Genomic DNA, 22,606 nt, shown 5'->3' on the forward strand with positions numbered 1-22,606 from the left:
TTTTCAGATGTGAAACTGCAAGTGGGTCACGATCATTAATTTGACAGTTTGCACACTTTGATAGTTTGCACACTTTGGAGGCTCACGCAGTGTTTTCCACACCCCCAGGAGCCTGCTGCAGCCTCTGGTGAGTGCAGGAAAGCCCCTGCACCCCTCAAAAGTGGTGTGAGCTAGGCGATCGCTTCTCTCCATTGCCCCCTCCCCGACAAGAACTTACATCGGGCCTCAAACTCCCAGAGAGTCTAAGAACCACTGCCTAAGAGGTTTGATGGTATGTTCTTTTTAACAACTTGCCTCAACTGAATTAAATTGTAAGTGATTAATATTAACATTTGGGTAGTATTTCTTTTAATACAGTTTGTGTGAGATTACTAGAGTAGGTTCCAGTCAGCCATTCTGCCTAGGGTATCCATAGTTTGCAAGGAACCCTAGTGTAGCTCTCCCCCCCCCCCAAAAAAAAAAAAAAATCATTCACATTCAATCAGCAACTATACTATTGCCAATCTCAACCACATCCAGGGCAATTTAAAATAACTTTTTTCCAATGAAAATGGTAATTTTCTGGTGGATTTCTGCAACAGTCTGATTTCAATTTATAAGACGAGGCAAAGTGGCAGCCTCTGAATCAGTCAAGCACATTGCCACTATTATAACATGCAGCTTTTTTACTCTACCCAAATGCATGAATATACACCAGCGGGGGGGGGGGGTTTGATAGGATTGGGGTCTTGCTCTGGGTAACAGATACTCTGCCTTTTCTTGCCATATGGCAGGGGGTCTCCATACTTTTCAGCATGAGGGCCACATTGTATGAATGAATTTTGAAAAAAAAAGGATTGAAAAAACATGGGTATATACCATATTCAGCCACTTCTAGTGGTTCCCCACCTCTTGCTGGGAGACCGGGAAGTGTGTGAACTGTTTTTAGCCTGAGTGGCTGGAGAACCGCATGGGCTGGATACTCTGCTGGTTGGCAACCTTCAGTCTCGAAAGACTATGGTATAAGCTTACAGCACCTGGTATTCCCAGGCGGTCTCCCATCCAAGTTCTAACCAGGCCTGACCCTGCTTAGCTTCCAAGATCAGATGAGACCGGGTATGTGCAGGGTAACAGTTGCTGCTATAAATTTCTCTGGAAGGCCAGATGTGGCCCATGGACCAGGATTTGGAGACCCTGCTATATGGCATGCATGGCAAAGACAGACATAGTGAGGCAGTGATAGAGTCAACGACAGAGGTTGGATGGGGCAGGGATGGCAGAGATGGATAGGCAAAATGGAGGTACCTAAGCCCATCTCACAGATTATGCAGCCCTGCTTCTTCTTCACTTTGAAGGGGGGGGGGCAGGCATAATGCCTTTTGCTGCTAAGCATTGTTTCAACACATTCACATTTTCCTAAAATACCGTTGTGTGTATAATCCATTGTGAATTCAACTCCCTACAGAGAACCACCCATAGAGGGAGAAAGGGAAAATACCCTGTTTATCTGATTCTATCTTTAACATACTTCAACCTGATACTGTAAGAGTGTGGAGGAAAGGCTCTTTTCTTTGGCTTTACTTGCACAAAATGCCATAAGCGTGGTTGACAGAGAACAATCAGGACACAGTATAACCCTCGGTTCCGATTTGCTGTGAGTACAGAAAAAGACTTTGTTCCACGGCTTTGTGGTTTCGTAAGGCTGCAAAGAATTTGCTACGTTCGTCAGTCAGCAAAGAAAGTGCAGATGGGGACGATGGGTTAATTAAAAGATTTGTGTCAATTTTCTTCTGGTAAGTGTAATACTGGCATTGTGTAGAGCTGGCAGGCTTGCTAACTTGGCAGTGCAAGCTCCAGCAGCCTTTTGGCAAAGGCAAATAGGACTTGGCACTTTGGCAACATTTGAGCTCAGGCAATATGTATCTGTCCCTGAAGCTCAGCGGAGATGTTGCCAGTCATGTCTGTCACTGTCTAGGATGTGACTCATGCCTTCAACTGAAGCGTTGCCAGGTTTGTAACACCTTGTCCCATGTAGCCTCAGGACTGATCTGCACGTGCAGATAAATCTTGTGGTTCAATCTTCCCGAGACTGCACTTATGACAATGCAGATAGACAATTGACTCTTTGATTGCTTCCCCCATACAAAATAAAACAATGAAATTAACATGTCAGAGCAATGGGTGCAGCCTAATCTTTTACCTGGTGTACCTCCAATTTTTAATCGGGAAGGATTATGCACATGCAATCCTGCACCCACAATCCAAAACTGTATAGCCCCAATAATTCTGTAGCACAACATTTATTTTAATGTGTTCCCTTTACCAGTAGTTAGTCAACAGTCAACAAAACCTTTATTAGGCATAAACTCCCGTTACAGGTAATCAATTTCAAAATGCATTAATTGAATGGCCTGGAGAGAACCTGCTTACTTTAACTCACATAAATGTGCCACAAAATGTGCCTGTCATTTTGAACATTTTTGGAAAATAAATGCAGTATACTGTGACCCTGGCCCAGAGTATCAGGCTCGCTGTAGCTGCTCTCTGCCAAACATTAATAGCTCTCACAGTCTTCCTTGTTTAGGTGATGGAGCTGGTGAAATAAATCCCATAAGCAGGCAGCTGTCTTTGTGACATCCTGCATGACTTTCTGAAAGATAACAGTCTTGCATTTAGACTTGTGCACCATTCATTCTCAAAGGATCCAAAGGCACTGTACAAACTTGATGGGTTGATGCAGAAACTTGGCCCCACAGGGAGCCTTTTTCTGTGCCACAGAAAGAGAAGTTGCCTCTCAGATGACTAAAGAGCATCCAGTCACCCATAAAGAACAATGCTAAAAAAGAGAGAGGCTAAGTTATGCTTTCCAATCCCCTTCTGCAAACATGAGAAGCAATTGACCAAAGTGGATGGTGTAATTACTGAATTTTGATAAGAATTTTCTGAAGACCTCAGTGGGATTTTGATCACCCCATATCTTCTCTTCACCTGCTCCACATGCCTGAACCCACACTGATCAATTATATAGTTCTTTCATATGAAAAGTACATAACAGTCCTTTATTCATTCATCCATTGCATGGAGTTGTCAGGTGAATTACAGCCTGGGCCTGAACCTTGTGGGCCTGAGGTTAAACATTTGCTCATCACGAACTTGCTGGGTGGCCTTAAGCAAATCCGTACCACGGGCAGGAACAAGGCTTTGCAAGAGACCTGTGTGAATGATAATCTCCTCCTTTCTCCCCAGTAATGTCCTATAATACAAAATGCAGAAGATAACATTGTTGCATTGTGAATTTTCCCATCCCCACCAGCCAGCCAATGAAGTGGAGTGGGGGGGGGGCATCCCTGCTCTAGCAGTGAAATCCATGATTCAGATTATCCTACTAAATTCTACTAGGGAACAGAAGAGGAGGAGAAGTAAGACTGCTGTTTCAATGGCAGAAACACAACCTTGTTTATGTTTGTTACATCCCCAATTGCCCATATGTATAGTGACAATATTGATGCTTATGATAAGTCTGAGGAAATGTCATTTTACAAGCAGCAGTTGGAGTGGACAGAAGGCAGCTTGCACAAAGGCATACTTGGTGATTCTCTGGGTAAAGGCTACTCACACACTTCACTGTCATATGGAGGCCACTTCAAAACACTCTACCTGACAGCCGTCAGCGCATAGTGTACTGCTCCAGTGCAGAAACTCACCATGGACATCAGGCAGTTGTCTCCAGGCCACGGCAGATCATTGACGTTGGCTTGAACTGTGGCCAAAAGTTCTCCGATCCATATGATAGCTACGGAGTATTAAAGGCTCATCACCACTTTTATGCCCCCCCAAGTCACCAAGTAGTAGTGCTAGTCTTATTTAACCCATTTCTGCCCAACCCACAGGTGTATACATTTGATCCCTGTTGCATATATGCAAAAATTTGGCCGAAATGGCTTAAACTCTTTTTGCTTCTCTTGAAATAAGTCAGAAGTTGACCTTGGCAGAAGCTTCCAAATTTGTCTGAAATTTCCACTTTGGAAGAAACTAGCTTGTTGCTGGTTTTTTTTTTTGTGTGTGTGTGTTTTTTTTGAAACACTATTTTAGAATGCTAGTTCTCACTATGAGTCACTCACAACATTATAGATCTTTGAACTCAGTTCTTCAATCCTTCAAAAGAAGGGCTGAATGTAAGTTGGATTTTGTGCAGTTGTTTTAGTAGATGGTAGAAAAGGTGTTGGCCTCTCTTTGAGTCATGCATGACTTATCGACTTTTCATATGTCTCGGACTGGCCATGAGATGCTGGCTACATTGGTTTTTCTCCAGTACACTTAAGAACATAAGAACAGCCCCACTGGATCAGGCCATAGGCCCATCTAGTCCAGCTTCCTGTATCTCACAGCAGTCCACCAAATGCCCCAGGGAGCACACCAGATAACAAGAGACCTGAATCCTGGTGCCCTTCCTTGCATCTGGCATTCTGACATAGCCCATTTCTAAAATCCCATTTCTAAAATCACTTGCTGTTGATGAATAGTGTCCAGAACCATTCAGACAACTTGCTCAATACCAGTGAGTCTTAAGTTGTAAACCAAAGTGTTCAACTCCATGTCATGTTCAGCTGATGACAAATATCTATTTAAAAAATGACAATGAGTGCTTGTGGGAAGCCTGGAGCCTTTCCAAACATGCCATTACTACTCTGGCCAGCTGTCAGAACTGGTAAGCCAGTGCGGGAGGCAGGAGGGGGGAGTGGGTGAAATTGGGCAGGGTGGGGGGAAAGAGAGGTGGGAAGGGGATGGATGGAGCAAGGCAGATCCTCTCCTCTTCACCTTCAGCCTCCCCACCCTTTGACTGGCTCCAGTGAAATCATTGGTGCAGGTCCAAGAAGACACATAAGGGCGGGACGCTTATTGAGGGGAAAGGGGATTCAAATCCTCTTTTTCTTCTAAAGCTTCCTGCCCCGCCCTCCCCTCTGCTGGATACAGTTGCTAACCTTTTTGATACAGCTGCACTATTGGGAGGGGCCAAAAATTTCATACTGATTTTAGAGAAACATCCAAGAAATTTTAGGGGAAGCCAAGAGTATTGGTATAAGAGTCTCAAAATTTTTCTCAGGAGTTCACTCATCTCTAATTTGCCACGAAGTTTTTCCTAAAGTGAAATTTGGGGATGAATTAGGTCAATCAGAAAAAAAAACATCCCAGTAATTTTAAGAGCAGCAAAATGAGAGTTTTGATAAGATCCTCAACATTTGTCAGGGACATTTTGTATATCCTTTGTAATGTGCAACAAGCTGGAGATGGTCTTTTCCAGTTCCAGACGGATTTTTGCGCTTTCATATAGTGCAGGATTGAAAAGCAGGATTTGAATTAGTCATCTTTTTTTCTGTTTTCTTGACCCTGAGGTCAGACCATCCCTGATCTATGTGTGTACATTGCATGCATATTTGAGTCAGAATGGCAATTGTAACCCGTCTCATCTTTGAAAGAAATATGGACCACCTCAAAGGATGAGGTTCACCCCATTCAACTGCAGTTCGGTCAGCGCTTATTACAGTTATAATGGTGGTGGTTGTGATGTGGACTGCTTGCCCTTTCAATTGTTGTCTTTGCTTAGTTTGTTTGTTTGTTTTGAGGAAGGGCTCTTATAAGGCTCTTTTGAAGCCTATCTTTTGAAGTTTACAGTACTGATGAGAATGTTCGCTTTTGGCTTGCATTTATAAAAAAATGTAGGGAAACATTTAAACTCTTATCTTGAATTAAGACTTGAACTTACTGCAGAAGCCAAACATCTGCGTGTTTCCTACTACCCAAGCATATCTACTGTGAACCAAACCATAGCCTGTTGTAAACATAGTCATAGTTCTTAGGGGTCAATTGAACTAGGCCATCTTTTACCAGTTGAGGATCAGGGTCAATATTTAGTTTCCTCAACCACTTTCTGTTCCTTTCTTGACTTTTTCCGTCTTCCACGTCATCTATTCTTTGCTCCATTTCTCCATGTCTTGGCTGTTTACTCTTCCACTTTCCATTTTTACATTCCTTTCCAAATCCTCAGTAAAGGCATTTGGTTTAAAATAACCCTACTATTTAATATTTCTACAGTGCTTAAAAATGTTCACAGCATTTTCCATTCATTATCTCAGCACTCCTTACAACAACCATGCACTATAGATAGAATTCGCCATATTCCAGTTCATTAAATCCAAGCTGTCTAATTTGCATATCATGCAAATCATTTGCTAATTATGAAAATTGAGTGGCAGATTGGATGGGGGCGTTCCACATCACTGCTGCATTTCTGTTCCAAATTTTATTTATTAAAAAAAAAAAAGAAATCAAACCTCACCTTTTTCGATGGGGATTTGGGATGGCTCACAAAAAAGGAATTAAAAGCAAATATACATACAATCAAAAGAATAGCAAATATAACTAACAACAAAACAAACTGAGGGAGAACTACTAAAATGTACCAAAAATTATATAAAATCTTTATTTATTTAACTTTTATTGGCATAAAGTATAAAATCTTTGAAGGCCTGACAAAAGAGCTCTCTTCATTTTTTGAGAGCATGCAAATGATCAAACTGGTAGTTTATAGAAGCCAAAGGTTTTGTGCACTTTTTGTGCAAAAGCATGACTGTTTCAGTTCAAACACTGGAATGCTCATGTATTTTTTAAAACAATAGCCCTGCTTTTTTGCTATGTAATGCTGAGTAAATTGAAGGGCAGGCCTTTGAGTCTAACTTTGAAATTTGTGTCTCATGTGTTAGTCCCCTCACCTGCCCCCAACCAAAACCTGAACTGATGGACAGTAGGTCCTCAGTATCTGCTGGGGATCTTTACTGGACCCTCCATGGATACCAAAATTCGCAGATAATGAAATCCCTAGTCAGACCTTCTGACAGGCACTTCATGCAGTGGTTTTCAAACTCCAAGGGAGTTTGAGCCCCATAGTATGTCCTTGTAGGGACGGGGGGGGGGAGGCAGTGATACGATCCCCAGGATTGCTTTGCTAAGGGGGCTGCAGGGGCTTGGCTAGACTTACCAGAGCCTCCTGCAGCCTCCTGGGGATGGGGGAAGCTCTGTGCGAGCATCTGCAAGGCTCCCCAAGTCTTCAAAAGTGAAAGCACAGCGATTGTGCTCCACCTCCACAAAACCGGAAGGGGACAGAGGCCAGGGCCTTCAGGCTGGGACGTCACGACGCCCCAGTTTGAAAAGCTCTGACTTAATGGTTTAGCAAAAACCAGAAGTGCCTTTTGAGCATCTCCGGGAGGCCTTCTAAAGCCTTCTGATGCCCAGGGAAGCCGCGCACTAACATCCTGGACATGACTGGAAGGAGCAACTGCCCGGAAGGTGTACCTTCCCGTCATGTCCATTTGGCTATTAATGGAAATGTAGATTGTGATGAATTGTTATAGAGACAGGTACCTTTTGTTGTAGGTTTAAGTCATCATTGGAAGAGTGTTTAATAAGGGAAATATTTGTTTTCTTTTTGGCAATGACAAAGCTTTAATTAGCAAAAACAAAAATGTAATTGAAAATGTCCACTGTTGCAGTTAAGAGATAGATAAAGATAACGAATTTTATTGTGAAGCTTATGTGTACCAGATCTGAGATTAGTTTATCTCTGCTCTTTGTATTTTGGGCTCTCATCTGTTCTGTAACTTCCTCTGATGTGGTCTGAGCACTATGTATGATTTCATTCATCTTTGCTGTTCCTCTTCCCACCCATCCCCCATCCCCATTCCCTTCCTTCTGTGTTCCAGACCAGGGCACAGTACAGAAGGTTGTGGTCCTGCCCAACAATTCCTCCTCAAGCGGAGAACTCATTTTAGAAGAACTGGAAGTTTTTCAGGTTTGTCTCACTGAGCTTTATTCTTCTCGCTTTTGTTCACTTTGATCAGAAGGAGCTGAGCAAGGTTGAAATGTCTTTGATAAACCATTACATGTGGAGAAATATAACTGCTTTTATTGTGGGGCTGGAGTTCTCCAAGTGAAGAGGAGCTTAAATCTTTTTCAACTGCATTTAAATCGCTTATTTTTCTTATGTTGTCATCCCAGCTTAAGGGATTTTGTTAACTGCTTCTTTTTGCATGCTGCCAGAAGCAGATTTTTCTGCTGTATCATGATTGCCATCGCTGGCAATGGAACACCAAATTCTCTTGTACTTTGATTATCTGATAAGCTTCTGATGCTCAGCTACAAATCTCAACCAAACAGCCTTATTTTTTTTCCATGTGCTTCTCAAAAACCCAGATGTTACTGGTATTGGAAAGCCAGGGGCCTGATCCACCAAAGCTGCAATGAGGAAATAAATATTTCAGGAAGAAAATCTGCAGAATTATGCTGTCCCTGTCAATCATTTTACTGATTCCCTCTATAGCGGACTATAAGAACAAGAAGAGTAGTTATTCTGCTGGAGCAAAGCCAATGAGGCTCTGGCACCTTCAAGACTCTGCCCCACCTCATAAAATCTTGATACGAGTGCTTTGAAGGAGTGTAAAGAAATTATGGGGATGGGGAAAGACACCTGTCAAATAGCATTCCGAACAGTCAGTGATGCAAAAGTAGCCCACTGGCTTGCTATCATTTGACTCATGTCTTCCAAGGAAAATAGAGTTGCCACTGTCCTGCTCCATCATCAACAGTTGCAGCTATTTTTGTACATAAGATCCTGGCTGTATCAGTAGCATAGCAAGTAGGGTTGGAGGATGGGTGTGCCACACCCAAGCCCCCGCTGATTGGAGTCCCATGCCGCATTTGGTGGCAGACGAGTTCTCCCACCCTCCCCAAGGCTCCAAATGGCCATCTATGGTCACCCTGAAAGTGGATCGACACTGCATGCGATGATGCAATGATGTCATCACATCTCCACCGAATCACTTCTGGGTGTCCTGCGTCGCTCCAGGTAAGTAGAGGGAAGTCACACGGCAAGAGGGGGTGACACCTGCCCTTGGCGGCACCTGCAATGGCAATGCCACTGGGCTGCATTTTACATGTATCACGTGAAAAGTAGCCACATGTAGGCCAGGCTCTGATGATTAAGAATGCAGAATGCTGCCGTGGAGAAGGATGGAGAAAGCTGAAAAGTTGCAATGCCACTGACTGCCCTTCTCCATTTGTTCTACATTCTTCTCTTACCCTTCCTTAGCAGCTAATTGCCTCTGCTCTTACCCATCTAGATCTGCTCTTACCCCTCTAGGGACAACTGAAATGAGAGATAAGCATTCAAACAGATAGTAGAGAAAGACTGCTAGTGGTATGACCACCTTCTCCAGCTTTTTTTGCCTGCTTCTGGGGGGAGCTTTCAGGACGCTTGACAGAACTTGGCTTTATGTGGCCATTTTGGATGTGGAAAAGTAAGGTAGCCAGGACCTTAGCCCATTTGCCCTGGGAACAAGTACCTTTATAGGTCAACTGAAGTTGTAGCAAATGATGACGAGCTTCTTTACCAAAAGAGGTACAACTGCTGGTAAAAGAATCACTTGGGGTGGAGGGGTGACAGAGGCACATCTCCTTTTTCCTTTCTAAGAGAGCATGACATGGACAGTGATCTGCTAGTAAACCTCTCCCACTTCACTGATAGTTCAGAATTCAGGTCAAGAGTAGCTGCTATCCCCCTTCCACTCTCCTCAGAATGACAAACAGTGAGAGGAGAAGTGATTGGAAGAAGGAATGAACAATGACTAAGCCATGTTTATTGCAATGTAAACATTTGTATGCAAGGATCTGATAAAGGATGCTGTTGTGTACAATGCTCCTGTCTCAGTAAATTTGTTCTTTAAGCTGTCATGGCAGTTTTGTTTTGGAACACAAATAATTGGAATTGTTGCGTACAGTCTAGGCTTACTAGGCTTACAGTTTCGTGGCTGAATGTGGTATAGTTTTTATACCAATGCATTCTAGGTTCAATAAAGGAGCAGGAAAGTGGATCTTTAGAGCTATTTTTCCACTGATTTGGTATCCATTGATTTTTTTTTTTTAATCCACTAAGGGTTCCAGAACAAAACCTCAGCGGATAACGAGGCATGACCTGTACAGTGCTTCACTAACCTGTCAATGACATATTACGTCACAGGGATAATTGGCAGTGGCCAATTTGAGCTTAAAAAACTGTCCGGATGAGCAATCTAGTCACATGAGCGTTGTCGTTTGGGAGCCATATTGGAATCTCCATGGCTTCCAGTTGACAAAGCAGGAGTGTGTTCTCATGATCTCTTCACAGTGAAGAACTCACCTTTAAGTGATCCTGATAAGCCACTCCTGCCTAAGAACACAAGTACTGCCTTTCTCAATTAGTCCGGAGACCAGATATTTTTTCAGAAATGAAAACAACCAGCTTAGGCTTGCTGATCCAGAAACTGGCCTGTGGTTCATCAGTTACCCACAGGCTGTATTCCCACCTAGCCCTGCTCTGTTCCCCCATACAGTCCGTGTAGCTGAATGCAGTGAAATTTGATCTGCCATAACTTCATTTTTCTCTTCTGATTAGTCTAGTTAAGCTGTGCTACGTCAAATGATTTATGTTCTTTTCCGGTGATAGCATTTTTTAATTGAGTGCATACTGTCTCTCTAATTTAGCATGACATACCTATTAACACTTCCAAGCGCCCTTTTGTCCTTTTCTGTGTCTAAGTGAAGGCCAAAGTAGAAAAAGAGCAACATGCTAGCTAGCTTTATGTGTCCTTTAAATAAGCCAAACACAAACAAAATGTCAAGTGGACCAACACTTCATTTTTAATGCTGTCACTTGGCATTGATAATCTAAAGCCAGGCCACCAGACTGTATTGTCTATTAGGTATTAGGAAATGTTAGATATTCCCCTTCATCCTGCTTCTAATTAAATATGAGCTGTGACATAAAATGCCGCACACTGTTGTCTTTAAAGCATAAATATAAAGATTTGTTGCGAACAGAAAGTGATGCTTTGAAGGTGAAAGTGTCCTATCTTCAGTTCTGAGGTGGCTCTTAAAGGGCTATTCATATAGAACTGTCTGGAAATTTCGAGTGTTTGTGTTCAGGGGTTTAATGAGAGTCAAGTCAAGAGAGTCACACACACTCCATATTGTCTCTGGCCTTTCAGCCATGTCAAACACTGTGTTGCCGCTGAGAGCGATGAGGAGTGAATTATATCTCTTTAAGGAACTGTGAGGAAAAAATGTATATCTAAAGAGAAGTGTTATTTTATAGGACCGTCCTGGAAATGTTATGACTATGGTTAACCGAACTATAAGATGAGCAAAGAGAATTATGGTTTGTTTATTTATTTATTTTTGTCTTGCAGAACAATGCTGCAATAACAACAATGGCCATTTCATCTAAAAAGGTAAAGAAAGTACAGTATATTCCTTAAACCAGTGTTGTCTTGGGGATAATGTTGACCCCTTTATAATATTGGCCCAATTGTAATGTGCAGATATTGCTATTATTGTTTCTTTACTATCCTATCCCTAAGCTTACGGGTTGTATTTTTGTATCACAAGCAAACACTGAGTTTGGGTTAGTGGGTAGAGGCTTTCCCAAGAACAACCACTGAGTTTCATAGGCTAGCTTTGAAACAGGCTGTCCAATGTCCAGGCAAGTCTGTTCAAATGTATGCTGTGAATTAAAGGAAGAGCACATTCCATTCAAGTGAAAAGCGCTGCCCTATCCTAGTGATTTCAGTGGGAGAGCGAAAGCACATGCCTGGATCTCTGCCATAGAATCCCTGGATTTACCGTGCGCTGAATCATGCCCATGGTGTATGCTGACCATGTTGATGTTGACATGATGATGAGGGGCATGTAGGCAGCTCTGAGATGCTACTCCTAATATAACATGCCCTTTCTGGCATAGTGGACACACAAAGGTATACGGTAGAAGTCAGAGGCTGCCAGCAGCAAAATGGGTCTCATTTGAATTGTTAGCTGGGGGAGGGGGGAACATAGTATCCTCAGGAAGAAACAATGTATCAGGTCACTGGGCTAGACTTAGCCCTCCCCACGACAAAATGGAACAATGAACCTCTGTGTTTAAAAAGCACTAACATTCTCAATAAGTATTTTCTAACAGGAAGGTATTATATTATAGGCATATTAATCGGAGGGATCCCTCTGTTTATTTTGGCCTTCTACCCATTGGTAGCTCACCTCTTGGCTTTGATGTTAATTCCCAGCGAGTGGAAGGGCTTAGTCCTCTATTAGCTGCCTCCTGGCTGAAGTTCCACCTCTAATCTCAGCACCTGAAAATAAATCTCTCAATTTCCTGTTCAACAGCAACAGTTATATGTCAGCTCAGACGAAGGGGTCACTCAGGTCTCCTTGCACCGCTGTCATATCTATGGGACTGCTTGTGCCGATTGCTGCCTTGCCAGAGACCCTTACTGTGCCTGGGACGGCAATTCCTGCTCCAGGTTCTATCCAACAGGGAAAAGGTAAGTAAATATTAGGCTGCCTGATGAAGCTTGGGCCTGTATTTCTTTTGCAAATCTCTTCACGTGCATTTGCTGGCTGTGTAATGCGATACTGAAAGAGGATGTTTTGCACTGCTAACTTTGGAAAGGCTAAAATACCCATTTGCGTGTGCCTTCAGAAGTGTTTGCTTTTTTCAAATACAGCTTTTTAAACTGGAAGGCTTACTATATGAAGCTTGTTTTGCTTCTCTTAGTGTACTGAGGATCTGACTTTCCTCTTCAGACAGCTCCAGCTAGAAAATTCTACACTCGGATAACAAAAACAAAATTACAACAAAATCATTTTTCTTCCCCATTAGAAAATGTTAGAACTGTTGCGATGCTCTTATTTGACATGAAATTGAGAACGTTTCTGGAGACGTAGATCAGCTCTTTGTGCCGTTCTCAGCAGCAAACTTCTGATGTTGTTTCCTTGCAGAAGGTAAGGGTTGAGAGTATCAGTCGCAGAAAATGGATTTTGGTGCCCTTGCTGCAATTTCTACATTGGAAATTCCTACATAGAGCAAAATGAGGAAGGATGTAAACCTTTTTGAACTGATATTCCTTTACATAAGATACGGAACACTATCTTATGTAAAGGAATATCAGTTCAAAAAGGTTTACATCCTTCCTCATTTTGCTCTATGTAGGAATTTCCAATGTAGAAATTGCAGCAAGGGCACCAAAATCCATTTTCTGCGACTGATACTCTCAACCCTTACCTTCTGCAAGGAAACAACATCAGAAGTTTGCTGCTTCTTGCCCTGTGTTTGAAAGGGTTAACACTTATAAAATGTAAAGATTTGCCTTGCACTGAAATAACCTATTGTCTCAGGCAGATAATTGCACCAGCTCTTTAGACTCTCAGGCTATGTTCCATCCACCACCACCAACTTGAGACCCTTCAACCAGATATGCAAATGGTTAGACTTTCTGGTTCTGGCCTGCAAACCTTATGATCCACCAACCCAAATGCAGCCCTATATATATTGCAGCCTGCCAAGTGCTATTCAACTCACACATTTGTTTTTTGAAGTCCCTCACTGTAAAAAATGAGCTGCTGTAGAGGGCTAGTTGGAGTCATTTGGTTTGCAAAATGTACATTCTGAACATAAGCCATGACTCCTTCCGTAAACTGAAATGAACAAAAATGGGATGGCTGCCATAAACTGCTAGCTTTTGAAATTTTGCTTGACAATTGCATTCATCGTCTAAATTTCCATCTGTGCCAGCATTAGTCTGAAAATGCCTGTAAAACCAGATTACCAGGAAGACCTGGGACTGAGAAATATTGTATATTCTGAGCCATTTTAGGAAGTTACAGCTCAATATTACTATAGTGTCGTCATGTGTCCGTCCGTCTGTCCCCCCAGGCATTGCTATAGTTAGCATAATTGGTTTTGGCTGTTTGGGAACAAAACAACACCTCTTATTCCAAAGCATACCTGGCAACTGCAAGTTACAGAATTTTTATCTAGTGTAGTACAGGTGTGAACTGAGCCCAGCCAACAAACTAGAAACTTCTTTGGGTTTCATAATTGCTCCATCAGACTAGCAGAAGAATACAACTTCTGGAGACAATGTTTTGTTTATCCTGCCTTTTTTTATTGTAGAAAAAAATTCATTGCGTATGGATTGAAGTCTGGTTTTCATGTGTTTAGGAAATAAGTTGTTCGTTTATCTAAAAAAGCAGATTATGATAGAGAAAACATCAGAACAGGAGCCAAGACAAGTCCCAAAGTCTAGACAGCCATAGCAGCTCTTTTTGTACTGGCTGCATTTGTTCAGTCTTTGTTGTCTCTGCCCTTTAAATTCCTCCTAAATTTCATTCCCAAAACAGGACCTCAGGAGATCTGATCATGTCCTGTTTTCCAAAATACACCCACAGCACATCCTCTTAAATAAAACAATTCTTCTTCACTGTTCTTTATAGACTCCTTTAAACTGGGTTACTAATTCAGGACTTCTGAAAGAACCAAAAGGTCAATGCTAGAATTCTTAGGAACCTCTTATTTTCCTTAATTATGGCCTGTCTTGAGAAGGTCAAAGCACCCAATAACTGTTGACATGTATATTCAAGATCAAAGGGCAGAATGGGGAAAGCACTCCTCTATCACAGTTTTCTGTTAAGAAAGGCAAGGGACAAATTACCATCTTTTATTAAGGTAAGGTTTTACAAATGAAGGGGTCTGACCTCCTAAGCCTATCAGAGAGCTTAGAGAAAAAAAGTGTATCTGTCTAAATAATGTAACATAATACATCTTATCCCATTCCTCACTTCAAAGTTTTGTGAAGCTGCTGATTGATAATTCTGTAAGGTGGTGGTGTAGCTACAGGGGGGTGCTGAGAAAGGTATTGAGGGCACCACAACACACTCACTGTTGGAGCCATTCTGGGCAGTGATGGCAAGTGGGTGGGGCCACCAGCACTTTGCCATAGCTGCCCAGAATGATGGCAAGTGGAAGAGGCTGCTTACATGGCACATTTGTGTGGATTGTGTGACACAATCGCTTGAGGAAACAAAAATATCTTGGGTCAATCCTAGGTAATATCCAATTTACAGAATATCCAGTGACTTTGCAATGTTCTCGTCCACAGATGTGGGGCTCAGGAAATATATTTGCTTGTTTGGCTGCTTTCAGTCATCTTAAGTTCCACTTCTCCAAACCATAACTCTTAAATTAATGCAAAAGTGGATTATATTGCACTTAATGTCTATGACAAGCAAAACTGGTTCTGATCTGGGATATTGCGTGGCTACAACACTACAGAGGATATTGGGTTGCAGCTAAAAATCCCATTCTCATGCCAAGTCCTCCTCCTGCAGTGTTGAGGAATGCTTATCTCAACCATCGCTCTTTGTTGTCCACTGCTGTCACTGGATGCTACTGACAGGAAAATGAGTGAACAGCCTTATACTGAGGCAGATCATGGGTCCATCTAATTCTGCACTATCTAGACCAGGGGTGCCCAAACCCCGGCCCGGGGGCCACTTGTGGCCCTCAGGGACTCACAATCTGGCCTGCAGGGAGCCCCCAATCTCCAATGAGCATCTGGCCCTCCAGAGACTTGCTGGAGCCCATGCTGGCCTGACACAACTGCTCTCAATGTGAAGATGACTGTTTGACCTCTCGCATGAACTGTGGGACAAGGGTTCCCTCCACTGCTTGCTGTTTCACATCTGTGATGTAGCAGTGGCAGTGAAGGAAAGGCTAGCCTTGCTTTGTGCAAGGATTTTTATAGGCCTTGAGCTATTGCAAGACCTTCATTCATTCATACAAGTTCCATCTCTAATATATTCATTTATGTAAATTTATTCAAATTTGAAATGTAAATTAATTCGGCCCCTGACATAGTGTCAGAGAGATGATGTGGCCCTCCTGCCAAAAAGTTTGGACACCCCTGATCTAGACTGACAGTGGCTCTCTGGGATTTCAGGCAAGGATCTTTCCTAGCTTTATCTGGAGATGTACAGGACTGAACCCGCAAGCTTCTCCATGCAAAGCCCACGCTGTATCACTGAGCTCTGGTCCCATCTCCACAATACACATTGTGATGGCATCTTGAGATGATATACAAAATGTGGTGGCATCAAGTGCTTGTTTCACCCATATTGTGGGAGGAGGATGCTGTTTTTGTCTGTATCCCATATTTGTATAGTTTTACACCCATTGAACATTTCCTTTCATTTCATTTGTCTGTATCCCATATGTGTATAGTTTTACACCCATTGAACATTTCCTATTAACAACTTAAAAAAGGAGACAACTGAGACATATAAGAGGGGGTTGGAATTAAAACATACTGATGATACAGCTATCTCCAAGAGCTGCAAAAGTCACAATGGCAGCAACCAAACTTGGGGGTATATTGTTTGCAGACAGAGTGTTGGAAATGGTCTCACGCAAAAAGAAATCTATTTTGCTCAGAAATTCAGCATTTATAAAGAAAGCATCAGTAAATACTCCACAGCCACTGTTCAGATCCCAAGGATGAAAGTGGAAGAGTGGCAAAACTCAATGTGTGTAAAGGTCTGTTGTCTGACCTATTTCCCCTCTAAATGCAACATGTTGGACAAATCTATGAATATTGAGAGTATAGGGATTATCTGATGCAAGGTATTTGGGTGGCATTCAGATTATGTTCACTCTTTCTGATATAGGGCAATGTATTCCATTCTGATCTATTTGAAGTCCTGATGATTTTAGTTAAATGCTGGTTTCTTCTACAGGTTTCAGGGATTGTATTTCGCAAGCTTACTTTTCAATTGGCTACTTTAATACAGTTGTGGCAATTGTCACCTTTCCTGATCTCTTCAATGTTTTAGGAGAAGTCGGAGACAAGATGTGAGGCATGGAAACCCTATGACTCAATGCCGAGGATTTAACCTAAAAGGTACTTTTGAACTGAGCAGTGGCTGGGTTATAAAAACATGTGGTCTTTCTTTTGAGTGAATCATGTCATCCATGTGGTTTACTGGTAAGAATAGTATAGCACCCATGTATTTTTAACATTCTTTCTTTCCTTTTTGTGTGCTTTGTGGGTTTTTTTGAGGAATTTAGAGTAGATCGCTTTTTAGAAATATATTTAAAAACAAATATAGCTGTACCTATATAAGCAGCTTAAGAAAGCATCACAAACCCATACAGAATGACCACTTGGGAGTGTAAATGCTATTGTTTTTCAATCTAGACCAGCAATTTTCAATGTTTTTCATCTCAAGGCATATTGATAAGGCACTAAAATTGTCAAGGCACACCATCAGGTTTTTGACAGTTGTCAAGGCACACAATGCTGCCAGTGGGGGGCTCACAACCCCTATTGGTCCTACTAATAAATGACCTTCCACAAATTCCTATGGCACACCTGTGTACCACTTGTGGTATGCCAATGTGCCACAGCACAGTGGTTGGTTGGAAGTGGCTGGCCTAGACTGTGCCATGCACCAAAACAATGGGGTCATCCGACTCATTTGCCATGCAACCTCAAATTAACATATCTACAACTCTAGAACAGTGCTTCCCAAACCTTTTAGCACCAGGACCCACTTTTTAAAACAACAATCTATCATAACCCACTACACACAAAAAGGAGATCTAGAAAGAAATGTTTTATTTATTAATAATAATTAATAAATTATTAATTTATTAAATTACTAATTAATAATTGGGGTTCTGTGCTCCTGAGGTTGTTAGAGACCTTACATATAGCATGTGTGTAGACATTTGCTAGATTCTTTGCTAAATGGAATTCAAGGACTGTTCTCCCAAACCTGTCCAGTCATTCCAGGGTACCCTGAATGCTGACCTGAGGAGCAGGATATGCTGTTAGGGACTTCCAGGCCAGACAAAAGGCCAAAACTGGGTTCAGACATGACCTACTGCACTCCAATTACTAGAGAAAATTGGAAAATGTGACATTTTAATTTGGGGAATGAAGTTGTATTGTCATGTTGCATTAAATGAAGTTGTAACCTCATACCACAGGTTAGCATTCCAGCGAATGATTTTCTTCTGTAAACCAGGCAAGAGTACCAGTGGCATACCTAGGGGTCCTGGCTCCTGGTCCTGGGGCAACCCCCAGTTTTCCACCCCCCCATACTCCTTGCCCCCCCACCTGTGACCTGGAAGTAATTGCAGTGAAGTTATCGTCACCGCACTGACTTCCGTGCAGCTACCTCCTCCGTTCCCCCTTTGGAAAAAAGGGGAAACGAAGGAAGCAGCCAAGCCCCGATGGAGCCTTCCATGCCACTTACAAGCGGTGTGGAGTTCTCCATTGGAGTGGTTTGGGGCTGCTGGAAGCCCGCCTGTCTGGGGCACTGCTTCCCACAGCCCCAGACCACTCAAAATAAGACCTTGCCCTCACTGCTTACAAGCGGCGCAGAAGCTTCCATCGGGGCCCGGGAAGCCTACAGGCCGCCCTCTCACTTCCGGAGGCCTCTCTGGAGGCAGCGAGAGGGCAGGGGTGCCCAGGCCAGAGCGTCAGTGCGACAGGAGTCATGCTGATGCTCTAGGGTGCCCCGCCCTCTCCTCCTATAAAGGAGGAGGTGGGGGGCAGCCCAGTCTGGTGCTGAATTGCTGCTGGAGAGGCAGCTTCTTGCTGCCTCTCCAGGAGTGCTCCTGGGCGCCCCTCCTCTGTCAGGAGGAAGCTTTTCTTAAAGGGACAGGAGCCAATAAAGATTATTGAATTAGATTGGATTGGACAGAAGCCAGCAGAGCTGCTGGCTTCTCTCCCTTTAAAGAAAAAAGCAGACAGGCGGCAGTGGGGGGGAGGCTCGAGGAGGTGCCCCTGGAGGGTTGGCGCCTGGGGCATTTGTCCCTTTTGACCCCCTCTAGATATGCCAGTGAAGAGTACTCACAATGTTGTTTTTTAAAATGTTTCAAAAACTTTCCATGACCTACTAAAAATCAGCTTGCAACCCACTTGTGGATCCTGACCGACAGCTTGGGAAACACTGCTTCAGAAGTGTCTGTGCAGCAAAACTCTTGACAGTATGACTTAAGTAGAAGGAAGTTGGCACACATTTAGTTATTTCTATTACAAGTATCAAGAAGCATTCCAAAGGATGGCAAAGTCATTCCATGCATTTTCAGGCACCTCAATAGTGCCATCATTCTCAATTTGAGTGCACCACCTTTTGTGATCGAGGGGGGGCCACTTTGGCTACCTTGCTGAAGGGCTTCCAAATTCTAGAGCAGAGGTGTCCAAAGTTTTTGGCAGGAGGGCCACATCATCTCTCTGTGTCAGGGCGGGCAGGGAAATATATATTTCAAATTTGAATAAATTTACATAAATTAATATATTAGAGACAGTACTTATATGAATGAACTAATTTTACTGAGCTTATTTATAATACACATGAGATCCAGAAAAGGGGGGTTTGTTAAAATAATTCCTGACACATATAACGCACCTCTTCCTAGGGAAAAGTACAGAACAAACTTAAGAGGAGTCAGCATGGGCTCCTTCCCCCTCCCCATGCAGGAGCATGTCTTTACTCACTCTCTCTCCCCCATCCTGGCAACAAGCAGCAGCAAAGGAACACTATCATTCAGGGATCTGGTGGGCAGCTTCCCCCTCAGGACAGGAGTTTGTTTCTCCTCATTCACACAGAGAAGGGAGCTGCCTGTCTCCTTCTCTCAGTCCCCCCTCCCCCAGCCTGCACCGAGCACCAAACAAACTTAGAAGCAGGCAGAGAGCTTTGTGTATTTCCCCCTTCACAAACAGACCCCCGTCTTCCTCCCTCTCTGCCAGCAAGCCCAACAAGCAAAAGCAGTAGGTTTCCTCCCCATTCAAACATCCCATGAGTTCTCGCCTGCAGCGCCCACCTCCAAAACCGAGCACTCACAGCCCAATCAACCCACACTTTCCTGGGAGTAAGCCCCACTGACTCTGTGGGACTTACTGCTGATGTCTACATTGCTGCTGCATACTCCAGCAGCATTCAAACATCCCGGAGACTTCTCCCCTGCAGTGCCAGCCCCAACCCCAAGCACACAGCCCAATCGGATCCACACTTTCCTGGGAGTAAACCCCACTGAGTCTGCTGGGATTTACTGCCGAGTAGACATGCTCTCCAGCGGCATTCAAACATCTCGCGATTTCTCCCTTGCAGCGCTGCCCCCCAGCACATGCAAGCAGCACAAATAGACTCACAGTTTCCTGTCCCTCCTCAGTGCCGACTCCCGCCCCCCCCAAACCAAACAGCAGGGCAAACAGACCCAGGACTTCTCACCCCCATCCGACACCTGGACTCAGCTGTAGCCTCCCCAACCTAATGGGAGGGATGTGGATGGGCGGGGCTCCTGCTCTCCTGTGAGTGCTCAACTTTTTCTTCGCTGTCGCTGCAAAGAGCAGTCGCGTTGGGCCAGCGAGGGCTCTAGTGGGTCTCCAGCAGGTCTCCAGCAGGCCGAGCGCCCATTGGAGATGGGGGGCTCCCTGGGGGGCTGGATTGGGGCCCCCCACGGGCCACAAGTGGCCCGGGGGCTGGGGTTTGGGCAGCCCTGTTCTAGAGCTTACTCTGCTGGGACACAGTGGTAATCTTGACAAATTTTTGAAACACTGCAAAGTTTTTTTTTTTAAATTTAAAACTAATTCCGTTTTATTTTTAAACTCCTAGGGTCTTTTTTCCATTGCAAAACATATTTTATATTTGAATGCGGTTTTTCAGCTTATACAAGAACATAGCATTTTGATTTTAATGAGTAAAACTGTTAAAAATAGAGTGGCAGACACCAGTAGGTTCCCATGAACATTCTGTTCACAGAGTCATTGAAGATTGCTTAATACTACTGCTGGCCTCTGAACTACCCCAAACCCACCCTGAACTACTACAAAGTGAACTACCCAAAACCCACCCTATTGGCATGAAACACCAAACAAGGTGCTCCATATTGCCCACCGTTGCCCTTTTTGTAGGAGGGACAGGGCAAAAATGATGCCCCCTCGCACCTTCACAGTAGTGGAGAAAGAGTGATGTTCTGCAATATTAGCCCCTGAACAGAACAGAAGTAAGTGATCAGACAGCCCATGGATGCTTACTTAGAAGTAAGTCCCATTGTATTCAAAAGGACCTTCCCCCAGGTAAACATGCCTAATTCAAAGCATCGGTTTCTGTTTGTTATTTTCAGTGGCATTGTATCATCGTCTTAAATTTGGTGGCTCAGTCTAGGCATATTGTTGTCTATCCCTTAATTGTGGCTAAGTGATCAGGAAATGCTACAAGATCATGTGCTTTTTCTTCTTCTGTCTCCCATGAAATCTACATTGCTGTTAATTGTGTTAAAGTGAACCAGGATGCCCTTGTAACCAGAGTCCGAAATAATGATTTCATATCCTGATTTGCTTTAACAATAACTAACCCCAATAGAGATGCAACACTACACCAGGCCTAAACAAACCATAGAGGAAGTAGAGATGTTAATGCACAAGAATGGAAGAAGGAGTGTACAAACCCACAGTATGTTCCCGAGATGAGGAATTATATGTCTGCACTGCTCTATTAACGAATCTGTACAGGGCCAAATTCTGTATTCACATTTTCAGATAACTAGTATACGTTTAAAGTATAGGGCACAATTCTAACCAGATCTACTCAGAAGTAAGTCCTATTGTGTTCAGTGGGACTTACTCCTAGGAAAGTGAGGTTAGGATTGCAGCCATAGTCTAGTAAATGTCATCATTCAATCCTGTAAGCCTCTCCTATTACAAGCACATACCCCACCCAAAGCATCTGCATAGGTAGACTGGGGAAAATAGAAATCTTACTCAGTTTGGTGATATCTTACTATTTGCAGAAAAAAAAAAAAATACTTCCTTAGAATGTTTCCAGGATAAGCTCTTTGCCCCACGTTACTTGCCTGTGAATGTTATTAGCCAGAGATAATCCTGGTTTCAGTTGTGATCATTGAGTAACACTGTAATGCCTCTTCATGCCCGGAGAAAGAATAACTCTCATCTGGTCTCTTTCATTCCCCAGCTTATCGAAATACAGCAGAGGTCATCCAATATGGAGTCAAGAACAACACCACTTTCCTTGAGTGTACACCTAAATCTCCACAGGCCTCTGTTAAGTGGTTGCTGCAGAAGGATAATGACAGAAGGAAAGAGGTGAGTAGTCTTCACCAGAGGCACTGGTATACAGAGAATGGATACAAAGTCTAGAAGCCTAGTAATCATGGCTAGGGCTGGTATTCACATTAAAGACAAAGCAAGGCGGTTCAGAGTCCTACCTGTGTCCCAATGTATTGCATGAAAACTACAATACAGTGAACTCTTAGGAGTACCAAGTCTCTAAATTCTTTAGAATGTAAATTCAGAGTCACAGAAGAAATTGTTGTTTTACCCTTTCAAAGCATGGTTTAGAAGTGGGGTACTCTGGAACTAAGTGCAAGTAGTCTTTCAAGATGAGTCAGCAGAGGACCAGTTCACAGTTCAGAATGAGCCCTCTGTACATGTGATGAGGAAACATGAATACTCACATGCCAACAGCATAATATGTGCTCTAGACCAGCCATTCTCAAACTTCTTTTTGGCTATGGTCCCTTAGGAGCCCTTTTCAGGTTCGCCCCCCCCCCCCAAACAAGGATTCAGCACAAACAGATAAACAAAATTATTTATTATTGAATACCAGTCTGTGGCCCCGTTCAGATCTGCCAGGGCTCCCCAGGGAGCCATATGGCTCGCATTGAGAATGAATGCTCTAG

General features: G+C 43.2%; 1 protein-coding gene and 1 pseudogene across 1 annotated transcript in view; one reads left to right on the forward strand and one right to left on the reverse strand.

The window, feature by feature from the left end:
- Positions 1–22,606, forward strand: part of SEMA3C (semaphorin 3C) — a 159,385-nt gene that overhangs the window by 132,245 nt on the left and 4,534 nt on the right. The window contains exons 12-16 of the mRNA XM_066633126.1: positions 7,737–7,825; positions 11,256–11,297; positions 12,226–12,383; positions 16,729–16,796; positions 21,880–22,010. Coding sequence (XP_066489223.1) covers positions 7,737–7,825; positions 11,256–11,297; positions 12,226–12,383; positions 16,729–16,796; positions 21,880–22,010 — 488 coding nt within the window. The remainder of the gene's footprint in view (positions 1–7,736; positions 7,826–11,255; positions 11,298–12,225; positions 12,384–16,728; positions 16,797–21,879; positions 22,011–22,606) is intronic.
- On the reverse strand, positions 1,005–1,124 carry LOC136658197 (5S ribosomal RNA; annotated as a pseudogene).

This window comes from Tiliqua scincoides, chromosome 7 (assembly GCF_035046505.1).
Source record: "Tiliqua scincoides isolate rTilSci1 chromosome 7, rTilSci1.hap2, whole genome shotgun sequence".
Taxonomy (NCBI): Eukaryota; Metazoa; Chordata; class Lepidosauria; order Squamata; family Scincidae; genus Tiliqua; species Tiliqua scincoides.